Source organism: Hipposideros armiger, unplaced genomic scaffold (genome assembly GCF_001890085.2).
Source record: "Hipposideros armiger isolate ML-2016 unplaced genomic scaffold, ASM189008v1 scaffold_746, whole genome shotgun sequence".
In the NCBI taxonomy this organism is placed as follows: Eukaryota; Metazoa; Chordata; class Mammalia; order Chiroptera; family Hipposideridae; genus Hipposideros; species Hipposideros armiger.
The window spans coordinates 392,009-406,217 of NW_017732096.1; the positions used below are offsets into that span (position 1 = coordinate 392,009).

General features: G+C 36.4%; 1 protein-coding gene across 5 annotated transcripts in view; it reads right to left on the reverse strand.

Annotated features, from left to right (window-relative positions):
- Positions 1 to 14,209, reverse strand: part of ANKRD13C (ankyrin repeat domain 13C) — a 77,158-nt gene that overhangs the window by 14,583 nt on the left and 48,366 nt on the right. For 3 of the 5 annotated variants that reach the window (XM_019628074.1, XM_019628075.1, XM_019628073.1), the window contains exons 10-11: positions 2,576 to 2,655; positions 919 to 1,017 (exon numbers count right to left, since the gene is read on the reverse strand). In XM_019628074.1, the coding sequence (XP_019483619.1) occupies positions 919 to 1,017; positions 2,576 to 2,655 (179 nt within the window). The remainder of the gene's footprint in view (positions 1 to 918; positions 1,018 to 2,575; positions 2,656 to 14,209) is intronic. The other 2 variants (XR_002122301.1, XR_002122300.1) reach the window with 1 other exon arrangement.

The window sequence follows — 14,209 nt, forward strand, 5'->3', positions numbered from 1 at the left end:
AACTATCTATCTATCTTCCTCTCTGATCTATAGCTTGAGGGCTGTATATATAGCACAATCTATCTATTTTTCTGACGTTTGGCTACTGGGGAGTATAATAAATGTAGAAAAAGGTAGGTCCTGCTCTCTTGTATGAAAATTTTATTTTAATGTATTAGGCCAGATTGTTAGGAAAGGGAAAATAGCCTAGGGCTTCCATTCATCCCATACTTTAGTGGGGAGCCTGAAATCACAGTTCTGTCCGAGTCAGCTCTAGCTACCCACCTCCCATTCCACCGATCTCTCCAAACTGATTTTTTTTTAAACTGGACATCTGATGAGTACATGTTTGAGAAGATATATTCAAGATGTCCACTTCAGTATTGTTTATAATGGTGATAAACTACAATCCAAATATTTATCAGTGGGGGATGCAGGGGTGATAAAATAAATTATCGGTACTACAAAATACCAAGAAGAAAACGATAGACTAAAAAGTAATTATTGTAAGAACTGCAAGATACACTTACTTTTAAAAGAAAAAAAAGGAACTCAGAGAACAAATGTAGGCTATGCCATTTTAATAGAGAAAAATCTAGATAAAAATATACCAGTTACTCACCTATTAACTGTCAGTAAAGTGCAAGTAAACTGTCATTTTTATCCTATAAACTTCCATGCTGTTAGTTTTTATAATATGCATGTATTCATGTATTATTTTTATAATAAAATAACTATTCAAACATTTGTCTGGTTAAAATAAAAATGTTAATATTTTGTGAACTAGAAAATTCCTAGAAAGGTGCACACACCATCAAAGGGATGGCTACTGGCTTTTACATCTCAAAGGTCTCAAAAGCACCACTCAGATGTAAATATTACTACAGCCTTTAGGGTGTAATAGCTTTCATAAGCTTGTATAGTTAGTAACAAACTTACAACTCAATTCTCAAGGGAAAGTCCTGGCTCATGGCTATCGTGGCTTTAAATGTTTTCTTACTCTCTTTGCACATCAGTTCTCTACCCAGGTGAGGAGCTCTAAAATGGGAAGAAAAAAAAATTAGGAAACGTTTTCCACGTGCTAGCATCTTCTTAAGAAGAATCTGTCATCTTCCAATGGCATTTATTAATATTTCAATTTTTCTTACTGAGTATACAAATAAATTAAAATGATGATAAAAGGGAATGAGATATGTATAAGAAGACAAGGTTAAAAAATAAAATAGCAAAGTGTAAAAAGTTCAGAAAAAACAATCAAAACTCAACAAATTTCACACTGAATGTAATTTTAATAATCACTATTTAGGAACAAAGCAAATCACTAAAAAAACTTTAAAATATCACTGTATATCTTAAAAATCACTTATTCAATTCCATCTTTTACTGTCTATAGTTCTCAGTATTGATTAATAAGAAATGATGTGAAGAATAAATTCTGTATTAACTATAGAATATTGTAAGACATTGGAAACATTTTGGAGAAGTTACAGTATAATAATAAACCTTTCAATACAAAAAATAAGAATCATTACAACTTCTTCCTAAGCGTGGAGGTAGGTAATATTTTATTCTCCACCAAAAGGAAATAGCATTTTCTACAAAGGACTGTACTTTCTTTCGCATGATTGGCCAGAAAAAACTTTTTAATTATTTATTCATTCAAAATATTTATCATTCATCATTCTTTTATTGAATAAATATTTACTGAATTCAAACTGTGAGCTAGGTACTCACCAAGTTTTAGTAACATAACATTAAGCAAATATCTCCATAAAGATGGTGAGAAGTAGTCTGGCGGCATAGGCTCAAAGAAAAGGGCACAATGACAGGAGTTTGGAAAGCAAAATGTAGATAAATAGTGAATGGCTTTACACACCACACTAAAGACTCAGGAGAGTAACAGGATACCAAAGTTCATCAGAAAATGGAAAAATTCAAATAAGCAACTGCACCGGACAGTTTCTCACTTCCGGAGAACAACGTCCTGTAGGTTTTTTGGCGTGTGTAAATAGGCAGCAGGGACATCAAGTAAAGGCTCTGTCACTTAAAGAATGAACATAGGCCAGCTGAGTGGCTCAGTTGGTTAAGAGCACGAGCTCTGAGCAAGAGGGTGGCAGATTCAATTCCCACATGGGCCAGTGAGCTGCTCCCGAGCTCAGCTGCTGCCACAGGTGGCAGGGTGGCTCAGCTGGTGCTGATTTGACTCCCGCATAGAATGGCGGGCTATGCCCACCCGCAACTAAGATTGAACATGGCACCTCGAGCTAAGCGGCAGCGAGCTGCCGACTGGCGGCTGGATGGTGACTGGACTTGGAGCTGAGCTAGCTGTGCCCTCCACAACTAAGACTGAAGGACAACACTTGGCTGTTCCCCTTCCCCAATAAAATCTTTAAAAAAAAAAAATTGAACATAACTGGGGACACTTCTCCCTCAACATGCCTAATCCATATTTTTAAAAGGTAAAAGAACTGCTTCAGACAAAACTACTACTAATTCTAAAACAATTCTACACCTAAATAGTCATGTTTCTACAATGTGTTCTTTTATAAAAACCAAATATATAAACAAAATAAAACAACAAGAAAAAAAGACTTACTTTCCATTTTCAGCAGATATATATTCTTCCCATGTAATAGTGTTCTGAGGGGGAGGGGTAAGGGACTGTCTTCGAACTGGCTGCCAAAAAATAAAAAAGAAAGAAAGAAAGAGTGATAGGGAGAGGGGGATAGGGAGAAATAGAGACAGAGAGAGAAAGCAAGAGAGACAGAGATACAGAGGGAGGGAGAAAAGAAAAATGTCATTTTAAAAAATATAAAATAAAAACATACAATAAAGTATTTAAACTACTAAACTACTTAATCTCTTCAATATAATGCTTTAAGAGGTTACTTCTGAGATAGTTCCATGGTGATTTAAACTCTATGAATAATATTTATTATCAATTTTTTGTTCTAAATCTCTAAGACGACAAGTATCCAAGTTATAAAATCCATTTATTCAATGTTTAATCATCTAAAATGTTCCTGGCATCATGCTATATGGTGAACACGGGAACGACAGACTTCAAGAAGTTTACAATTCGGAGTTGGAAAGAAAAAAATAGAGAGAAAGACATAACAGTTCATCATAAATACAAAATATTATATTATTAAAGGCCAAATGAGCTTAAAAAAAACTGACTAGGACAGGAGTTGAGAAAACAGAGCAATCTTCTATGGATAATAAATTCAGACTAAGGGACTGGGGCTCACATTTAAATGAAAGTAAAATAAAAAGAGTTTTAGACTAGGAGAATGGTGGAAAAACGCAAGTAGATTGATGTATTTGAACTAGGGAGGGAGGTTCTAAAGGGAGATGAACAACACTGGTAAAAGGTCATGCCTGATTTTAAAACTTACACCTTGTCTTTGTTAAATACGAATTTGGATCACTATAGGATGAACTGGCAATAAGGAACTAGGGAGGTGGCCATAGTAAGATAAACTGTGGAGCAAAAGGGTAATAAATGAAAACTGATGTGAATAACAAGATAAATAGTAACACTGGGAGAGGGTCCTATTCACAGAAGTACAGTTTTGGATACAGAGTCTAAGATATTAGCGGCATATCAGAGATGTTACAATCAAGGATTTCTGAAGACACAAAACTCAGTTGAAATCCCAGCTCCACAACTTAGTAGTGTGTGAATTTAGGCAAGTTACTCTCTATCATGTCAAATGAATTTATCTTTAATATGGGAGTATGACCATATACCTCACAGTTTAGAATTCAAGGAGATTATGTATGGAAAGAGCATACTGCCTGGCACAGAATAAAGGATTCAGAAAATAACAGGAACTATGATTATATACTGGGAAGTTCCGAGAGGGCAGTTACAAAAAGAGAAGGAAAGAAATCAGAGATAAAGGTTTAGGAATTCTCTGACTAGATGAAAAACAAGAAAGAAAATAAGAGGGCCGGCGGAGTGGCGCGATGGTTAAGAACTGGCTTGGGATGCCAGAGGGCCCCGGTTCGGATCCCACATATGAGGGGCAGTGACACTGCCCTCCACAGCTAAGATGCTGAACAACAGCTCAACCTGGAGCTGGGCTGCGGCAGTGGGTTGCCATGGGCTACTGTATATAGCCAGCAGCCAGCGTGAGTGGCCAGCAGCCGGCGACTGATCTGCCTCGCCCGGGAAGAGCGCAATGATGGTGCCAACTTGGGCCAGTGAGGCAACGTCCTCCACAACTAGACTGAAGAACAAAACGACAGCAACTTGCCTGTTCCCCTTCCCCCGATTCCCCAGTGCTGTTCCCATCCCCCAATTCCCCAATAAAAATCTTTAAAAAAAAAAAAAAAAGAAAAGAAGAGGGCTGATGAGTGATAAAACCATATACATTGTGGGGTGGAGGAGGATAGAAAGGAGCCAGATGTTAATAAGAAAAAAATTAGACCATCAAGGTCTCATGGGGGCCAAAAGGAAAGACTGTTCCAATATCATAATACAAAGATTTTAAAGAGAAAGAAGCTTGAAAAATGAGGGCATTCCATCCTTGAGAAGCTTAGAGACACACAGAAAGTAGATGATTATAATCCAGGGTAATGGGCGCTATGATATAGAGATCTAGAAGATGACATAAAAGCACAAGGAAGGGCCGGCCGAGTGGCTCGGTTGGTTAAGAGCTCGCTCAAGAGTGCTAGCTCAGAGCAACAGCGGTTCAAGTCCCACCCGAGCTGAGCTGCCGCTGAGCTGCCAACAGGTGAAAAAATGGCTTGGATAAACAACAACAAAAAAGCACAAAGAAGGGTTTCTGATTCAGATTGGGGTAGCCAAAAACAGGTGCCAATAATGGTGGTTCCTGAGCAGAGGAGTCTAAAAGACAGAGAGCAAAATAACTAGGAGAAGGAGACTGAGGAAAAGACGATGGTGAGAAAAAGCAGGCTATGCTGGGAAACTGCGAGTGTACTCTGACGAGTCAGTGTGAGTAGAATCCATAAAGAGAAAGCAGCACAATATAAGGGTAAATGGGCAAGACGCAGAAGAGAAAAGTAGTTTGAAAGTTTTGTGCAACATATACTTTATTCAGGAAGCAATGGACAAATATTTTGAGCAATATAATGTAGTTTTTAAACACAAACTTTGGAGCCAGGCTGATCAAATGCTAGCTAGCTTCACCAATTACTGGCTGACTTTGGACAGATTACTCAAGTTCTTTTGTCTTGGTTTAATCAACTGTATAACCTCACAGGGTTGTTAAGAGGTTAAAAATGGCTTGTTAAATACAGAGTACTTAAAACACTGCCTGATACATAGTAAGTCCTCTGCACATTTTAGTTCTGGAGCACAGGCATTAAATAGTTCGATCTATTTCAAGATCACCCTGGCAGCAGTGTGTAAGTTAGGAAGCGAGCTCAGTAATCCAACTGAGAAATGGTAAGGGCATGCTGTTTCAAAGCAGAAGTAGAGAAATGGATTCAAGAGATCTTTAAGATTTTGTGATTGGTCACATATAGGGGTAAGAGAAGCTAAGAAGTCTAAGAACAAATTTCAGGCTGCTGGCTTGGATGGTAGTAAATGGTGGTACCACTCAAGACAGAAAATAGGAAGAAAAAGGAAATTGTTTCATCAAATTTAGCAAATTTTGCTACATCATGGATGGACCAGTAGGGTATTATGCTAAATGAAGTAAGTCAGACAAAGACAAATACCATTTGGTTTCACATATACATGGTATCTAAGAAACAAAATAAATGAACGAACAAAAGGGAAACAAATCCATAGATACAGAAAACAAACTGATGGTAACCAGATGGGACAGGGGTTGAGGGGATGGGTGGAAAAGGTGAAAGGGATTAAGAAGTACAAATTGCCAATTAATAAAAATAGTCACGAGGATATAAAGGACAACATAGGGAATACAGTCAATAACATTGTAATAATTATGGATAGTACCAGATGGATACTAGACTTACTGGGGTGATCACTTAGTTACTATGTTGTACAACTAAAACTAATATAATATTATATATCAACTATAATTGAAAAATGAATTTTAAAAAATTTTAAACATACCAAAATTTAGATACCTATTTTTATTCAAGTGGAATTGGCAAAAGCACTATAGATCTGGTGATTAAGAGAGAGGTCAGAATTGAAGGTATATATTAGGAGAGTTACTAAGTGCTTATGTGGTAACTGAAGCATCAGGTGTGTATTCGTAGCTACTGATGAGATGTTAGTTGTCTACCTGGTATCTGTCCTTCTGTTTTGTTGTAAAAAAAAAAAACCTTCCCTTCCAAATTTTTGGTTGGACACATACATAACTTCCTAGTTAATGAAAAACGTCTTTTCTAGCCATCCTTGAAGCTAGCTGAGAACTACCATGTAACTAAGTTCTAAACAATATGTGTGCAACTTCTGACTGGGTTTTCAAATAGAACAGGCATGACCTTTCCTTCCTAAATACTATTAGTAATTACTACTCCTACTGGCTGGAATACTAAACAGGTAATAAAACATCTTATACGATGTGGATAAGGACTGGCAGAGAAATAAGACAAAACAGGCTAGTTAGGTCTAAGATTAACTCACAGAGAAACCTGAAAAAAAAAAATAAACTTCTATCTTGTTTACTGTTATTTTGGGATCTCTTTATAAGCAACCAAACATCATAACCAATACCAAATTTAATACACAAACTGGGATACTACACATAATACTATGGTATGTGGCAATGGCTTATCAGTAGAATGACAAGCAGACTTAAAAGGTAGTTAGTGACCTCATAAGTATTATGGCAAAACATTAGGTAAAACAGTGTCTTGAGATACTGCAAAAGGCAGACAAGGCCGGCTGAGTGGCATGTTGGTAAAGAGTTGGCTTGGGACACCAGCTCTGAGCAGCAGGGCCCCGGTTTGGATACCACATGCGCACTCTACAGCTAAGATGGTGAACAACAGCTCGACGTGGAGCTGGGCGGCCATGAGTTGCCAGCGACCTGCACAGGCTGCAGTGGGCTACCGAGAGAGGCTGGCAACCGATCTGCCTCAGCCGTGAAGAGCACAATGATAATACCAACATGGGCCAGTGAAGGAACGTCCTCCACAACTAGACTGAAGAACAAAAGGACAGCAGCTTCTCTGTTTCCCTCCCCCAATTCCCCAATAAAATCTTAAAAAAAAAAAAAAAAAGCAGACAAATAGATACATGCTAATAGCATCTGTAATTCTATGGGAAATGACTGGGAAAATGGAAAACTGCTGTTGTAACCCAGAACCATAGCAAAGGCTAATCCCACCTCTACTGAAATGTCTAACTAAGCAGGCCATGATCAATTTCTCTTTCACCACACTGCTTAAAATTTGTCTACTCTTGCTTCCAGTCCATGTAATACTTGTATATATTTGGCATAGCTGTTTGTGTTTGTGTGTGTGTGTGTGTGTGTGTGTGTGTGTGCGTGCGTGTGTGTGTGTGTGTGTGTAGACAGAGAAATGTACATGTATGCTATATATGTATATATTATTATATACACAAAGGAGTATATATTACCACAGTAAAGACTCGCTTGCAAGACATGATTAATGTGGCATGTCACATAAGTATATTTTTCCAGGTAATAAACTTCTCTAAGCAGTTTCTACTATTTCCAATAGAATTCGTTCTAAACTGTACATTATACATTCCCCATCTTAGTAAAGGGACTGTAATGAATCCAACTTAACCTTTTATTGAGCATTTTACCTCACCATTATGAATATCGATTATAATATTTTAATAAGGTCTTTCCTAGCTTACACTTACTCTAATTAATCTTTTATTATATACTGACACTTGCAGCTGAATCCCTCACCATTCCCTCTATACTGTTGTCACAGTTGTTTAATGAAAAGACATGATTGCTGCCACATGACTCCAGAATGCCCAAGTCAATAGTCTCTGTAACTGAAATGCCATCAAACCTTTCCTTCATAATTAATTGTAAAACTTCTAATGCCTGTTTTTCTTGAAACATATAAGAAATATTTTTTATTTATTGCTAGGTTTGCTACCATTCTAATATTTTATATGGCAAAGGTTTCTGGAAGTTTAAGACATTCATGTATTTTATATCTATATATTCCTATTTGGATTTTATATGTAAGATACATAATCACTAATAGAGCTTAACTCGATATTCTGTGTGATTGATATATATATATATATATATATATATATATATATATATATATATATATCATATGGCACACAATAAATGCTTTTATCAATGATCCTATGTCTGATGTATAAATGGGGCATTGTTCCCTCCTTCAACAATAATTGGTTAGAACGAAGAGGAAAAAAGCACCAAAAATATAGGAGCAAGTACACTGTCAAAAGTATAGAATGGGGGGCCGGCCGAGTGGCGCGATGGTTAAGAACTCGCTTGGGATGCCAGAGGGCCCCGGTTCGGATCCCACATATGAGGGCCAGTGACACTGCCCTCCGCAGCTGAGATGCTGAACAACAGCTCAACCTGGAGCTGGGCTGCCATGAGTCGCCGGCGACGGCGTAGGCTGCACTCCCTGTGGCAGTGGGTTGCCATGGGCTACCGTATGTAGCCAGCAGCCAGCGTGAGCGGCCAGCAGCCGCAGTGAGCGGCCGTCCAGAAGCCGGCGACTGATCTGCCTCGCCAGAGAAGAGCACAATGATGGTGCCAACTTGGGCCAGTGAAGCAACGTCCTCCACAACTAGATTGAAGAACAAAAGGACAGCAACTTGTCTGTTCCCCTTCTCCCAATTCCCCAAAAAAAAAGTATAGAATGGGGCCGGCTGAGTGGCTCAGTTGGTTAAGAGCTCGCTCAAGAGTTTGAGCTCTGAGCAACAGTGGTTCAAGTCCAGCCCGAGCTGAGCAGCCGCTGAGCTGCCAATAGGTAGCAGGATGGCTCAGCTAAAAAAAAAAAAAAAAGTATAGAATGAATGTTAGAATCATGTCTGGATGGAGAGGGAAAATGTGAAGGAGACATAGCAAAACTAGTTAGATAGTAAATAATCCCTCCTAAATGCTACCTATAAGCTATTTCTTAAGGAAATTAAAACAACTATTTGGCTAGAAAAAAAATGAAGAAACTCAAAAGCTATTCTTTAACACTATAGAATATCAATTCATTCTGAAAAAGACTAGACATTTATTTTTAAGAATTAAAATTCTATTAAAATGTGGTTTTAAAATATAATATTTCATGTCTTTTTAAAACAATTAGAATATGTATTTGCCAGCTTCTTGAAATTCTCAATAATGCTCCAAATCCAAAAATATATATGTTCACTTATATGTGTTCTATTGTACAGCGTTGAAAAACACCACAATACTGATTTTTATTAATTTACCAATAATGTGTTTCTAGGATTATATATTAAGGTTTCCCCTTTCCATTTCCAACTTCAACATCCCAATATTTTGAAAGAATTTTTAATACATGTTAAATGTCTGGATATAAAGGATGAAAAGGCTATAACAAAGGTAGACTGGGAAGCATATTCTTAGAGCAAGAACAGTGTGGGGTAAGTGTCCTAGAATCAAAACCCATCTGAGCTACTTCTAACTTTGTGACTTCAGATAGATTTCTTTCTTTAAACATCATTTTCTTTTCTTTAAAATGGGGCATTGACACTCATCTCATTAGATCATTGTAGCAATTAAATGAGGTGATATATGAAAAACATTTGACACAATGCTCATGCTAACAACTCCAATGTTTTAAGCCAACATAAATAAAAAAGAAAACTTGTTGAGATGTATAGATTCAGTTTTTAACCTACAGAAGCTGAATTTGAGTTTATAGCACTCCATCACTCCATTCAGATTAGGCTACTAGAGAATCTTTTGTTAATCTCCAATATAATGTTTTATTATAATGTTCACTAATTAAAATACGTACATTTGAGTAACTAACCTACATTTCACATGACTTGAAATCTAATATAGCAAATGCTGATTTCCACACTTGATTTTTTATATTACCAGTTGTGACCTAGCAGCTATCATTTTCAATAGTGGTATATAATGTTTTTTAAAACTCTGTTAAGATTTTAAATACAGTTCACCATTAAAATAGTAATGTCTCTTAAATTTAATAGATCCCTCCCTTTACTCTTTTGACTATCTATTTTTTAACTATGTTAATTTATATGTTCCTTTCCTTAAAAAGTTATTATGTAGGTTAAAAAAAACCTCTATTCTCAAAATTATCTACAAAATGCATACAAATATTTCTTTTCTACTTTAATGTCCACTGTCATATATAATTAAACCAGTATCAGGTTCATGCTGCTTTCCATATATTGGTAAATTCTTGTCTAGGAGGAAAAAAAAAAAAAAGGAGAGCTATATGTCTTTTTTATAATTCGACATCAATTCTGTATTGCTGTTCCCGCATCCTGCACCTTGCCAGGTTCAACCAAATCAAATCACATGTATAGATGAATATCTGATAGAAACAATATTTTCTTTTTTTCTATTTATAATTGAGCTCCAAAATGATTCTCAAATGTAATTCATTAGTTCTTCCCTATCAAAAGTCCAAATAATATATGAGATATATTTTCTTTATACTTAAATAATTAAAATATAATCTTAAAAGGATTACAGAGCTAACAACAATACAGGAAGAAAAAAGCCATGGCTTTTTGTAATTCTTAATAAATTACTTATGCCAGATTAAAAATAATATAATGAGTTTTTCATATTAACATAAGTATTAAAAAAATCCCTTCTAACATCAGGAAAAAGGCATAGCACCTGCTCTTAGCACTTTTATTCAATATTATACAGTGCACTAAGACACAGAATAAACAAAAGAGTAAATAAGAGGCACAGAGATTGGCAAAGAAATGGTAAAACTATCTCTATTACTTGATAACATAATCATCTGTATAAAATCCTAAGGAAGCTATAAAAAAACTATATAATATATTAATTTAGCAATATAGAAAAACCACATGTATTTCTATATATTAGCAATGAACAATTGGAAATGAAATTAAAAACATTGTTGATGACGGCATTAAAAATACAAAATGCCAGGGCCGGCCTAGTGGCTCAGTTGGTTAAGAGCTCGCTCAAGAGTTTGAGCTCTGAGCAACAGCAGTTTGAGTCCTGGCCCGCGCTGAGCAGCCGCTGAGCTGCCAACAGGTGGCAGGATGGCTCAGCTAAAAAAAAAAAAAAAAAAAAAATGGTGCTAGATCAACTGGACATCCAAGGCAAAAAAAATAAACCTTGACTTAAACAGCACAACTTACACAAAATTAACTGGTTCATAAATTAAAATAAATATAAAGGTATGAGATGACGTAAAAAATATAGGAGAAAATCTTAGGAACCTGGAGCTATGCAGAGAGTTCTTACACTTAGCATAAGCCATAAATCAAAAATTGATAAATTGGACTTCATTAAAATTAAAAACATTTCCTCTGCCAAAAAAAAAAAAAGTTTAATAGTATGAAAAAGACAAACTACAAAGTGGCAGAAAAACATGTGCAAAACACATATCTGACAAAAAACTAATATCTAGAATATATAAAAAACTTTGAAAACTTGACAAAAAAGAAATCCAGTTAGAAAATGGGCAAAGGACATGAAGAGACATTTCATCTAAGAGGATATAGAGATGGCAAACAAGCACATGAAAAGATGAGCATTCAACACCATTAGCCATTAGAAAAATGCAATAAAACCACAATGAGACAGCAGCATTATACACTACCTTTTATGAACTGATGTTTGTGTCATTCCAAAATTCACGTGTTGAAGCCCTAACCTTCCAACGTGATAGTGTTTGGAGGTGGGGCCTTCAGGAGGTAATTAGGCTTATATGAGGTCATAAAAGTGGAGCCCCCATGATGGGACTAGTTTACAGAATGAGGAAGAGAGACCAGAACACTCCCCCAATGTGAGGACATAGTGAGAAGGCAGCCATCTTTAAGCCTGTAAAAAAGCCCTCCTCTGGGAAGCGAATAGGCCTGCACCGTGACCTTAGATTTCCCAGTCTCCAGAACTGTGAGAAATAAATTCCTATTATTTAAGCAATCCAGTCTATGGTATTTTCTTATGGCATCCCAAGCTGACTAAGACACTATCAAAATGGGTAAAATAAAAAATTGCAAAAATACCAAACGCTGGCTAGGATGCAGTGAAACAATCACTCATATACTGCTGGTAGGAATATAAAATGGAAAGCATTTTGGCAGTTTCTTACAAAACTAAACATTCAGCTACCGCACAACCCAGCAACTACACTCTTAGCTGTACTTAGACCTGGCAGAGGCAACATTTTTTTTTAAGGATATGAACTCTATTAGAGAGGTAGCTCTGAATGGATCAGAGCAAGGACAGGATCTGGGGATGGGCATTCCAGAGACAGGTATGGACAATGCACAAAGGGCAATGAACTGACCTCCCCAGTCACCAGGGCAGTGGGGTACACAGGGTCCCAGGGCCCAGCCCCATGGGTCCCCCCTGCTCATGTACCCCTTGAGCACACACTCACATAGCCAGCTTTGTGCATTTCCAAAGACAGCATTTATCCCAGAGAAATGAAGACCTATGCTCCCACAAAAATCTATATGTGAATGTAGATTTATTCATAATGGCCAAAAACTGGAAACAACCCAAATGTCTTTCAACAACAGAATGGTTAACAAACTAGGTACATTTGCAACATGGAAATACTACACAGCAATAAAAGGAATAAACAATTCATATACATAACAACGCGAATAAATAACCAGGGAATTAACCTGAGTGAATCAAAAGCCAATCGCAAAAGGTTATCATATACAATATCCTTGAAATGACAAAATTAAAGAAATGAAAGAACAGATTAGTGGTTGTCAGGGGTAAGAGAAGAGAGGGGGCAAAAGGGCAGTAGGTGTGCTTATAAAAGAGAAACAGGAGGGATCCTGTGGTGATGGGAATGTTCAGGATCTTGACTAAATGCTAATATCCTGGGTTGTTATATTATATCCCAGTTTCACAAGATGTGAGGCCTACATGGAACCTCTCTATATTATTTCTTACAACTATGTATTTGAACCTATAGTTATCACAAAATAAAGAGTTGAATAAACAAAAATCAAGCTGTTTTTTTGGCAGAAATTGATTGATCTATAGATTGAACACCATACTAATCAAAAACCCACCAAGATTTTTATATTTTGTAGAAACTGACAAGTTGAATTAAATATTTATCAAAAACTGTAAAGCTCAAGGGGCTATGATTCACATAGGAACTGTTTCCTTTGATTTCTGATCAGAAGTCGAAAGCTTCATTATTTAATTCATATTATTTTGTTCTATTAAATAGACATCTGAAATTAAACATTTTTAATTTCAATGTGCAAAATGGTATCTTATTAAAATGCCATTTAAAGACCATTTTAACAATTTAAATGCATCAAGTTATAATCTCTGCCCTAAAGAAAATTAACTTGTGTACTGTTAAGTTTAAATATAGATAAATCAGACAATCAGAGACAACTGGCAAATGGTTCATGAAATGCTATTCTATCAAGTTTTGTTTCCATGTACTCATTCTCAAAATAGTCTGCTGCAAAATTAAACAAAGGTGGCAACACCCATGTACTCATCCCAAAATGGTTTGCTGCCAAAATTAAACAAAGGTAGCAATAACCACCACCCACAACAAAATCATTTTTTAAAAAGAACTCTAATAAAATTTAAATCACAATACAAATCCAAAGAAATGGGCTTTGTGTCTGGTCAACACTGGGAGAGGGTAGCAGCTGTGTCAAAGATTGAGCTCAGCATTTCCTCTCTCAATTCATCTCCAGTTCTCTTTCTGAGCATATCATGTCATCAAGATATCAGTAAATACTAGGAGGTTCTGAAAATTAAAGTCTGGTGAAGCTTTATTCTACCCCAAAGTGAAAAGAAAAATGGTAAGTGCAAAGAGGATCTGGCAGGGAACAGAATCACACTAAACAGGTATGATCACAATTTTAACTTAAACATTTAATGGGGATTCTTAAACACTTTGCATCCTGTACTTACGTAACTAAACTATGGCTGATTCATTCAATACATGAACTTTCTAAACATCAAAGTATTTTCTTGGCACACACGTATTGCCATAAATTCGTTGGAACCTGGCATACTATTCTGAAAAATCTGTCTATCCCTACAACATAATCTGGCACAATACCATAGGGGAGAAACTAAACATTCAAGGAATTCAAGCCTACTCATAATAG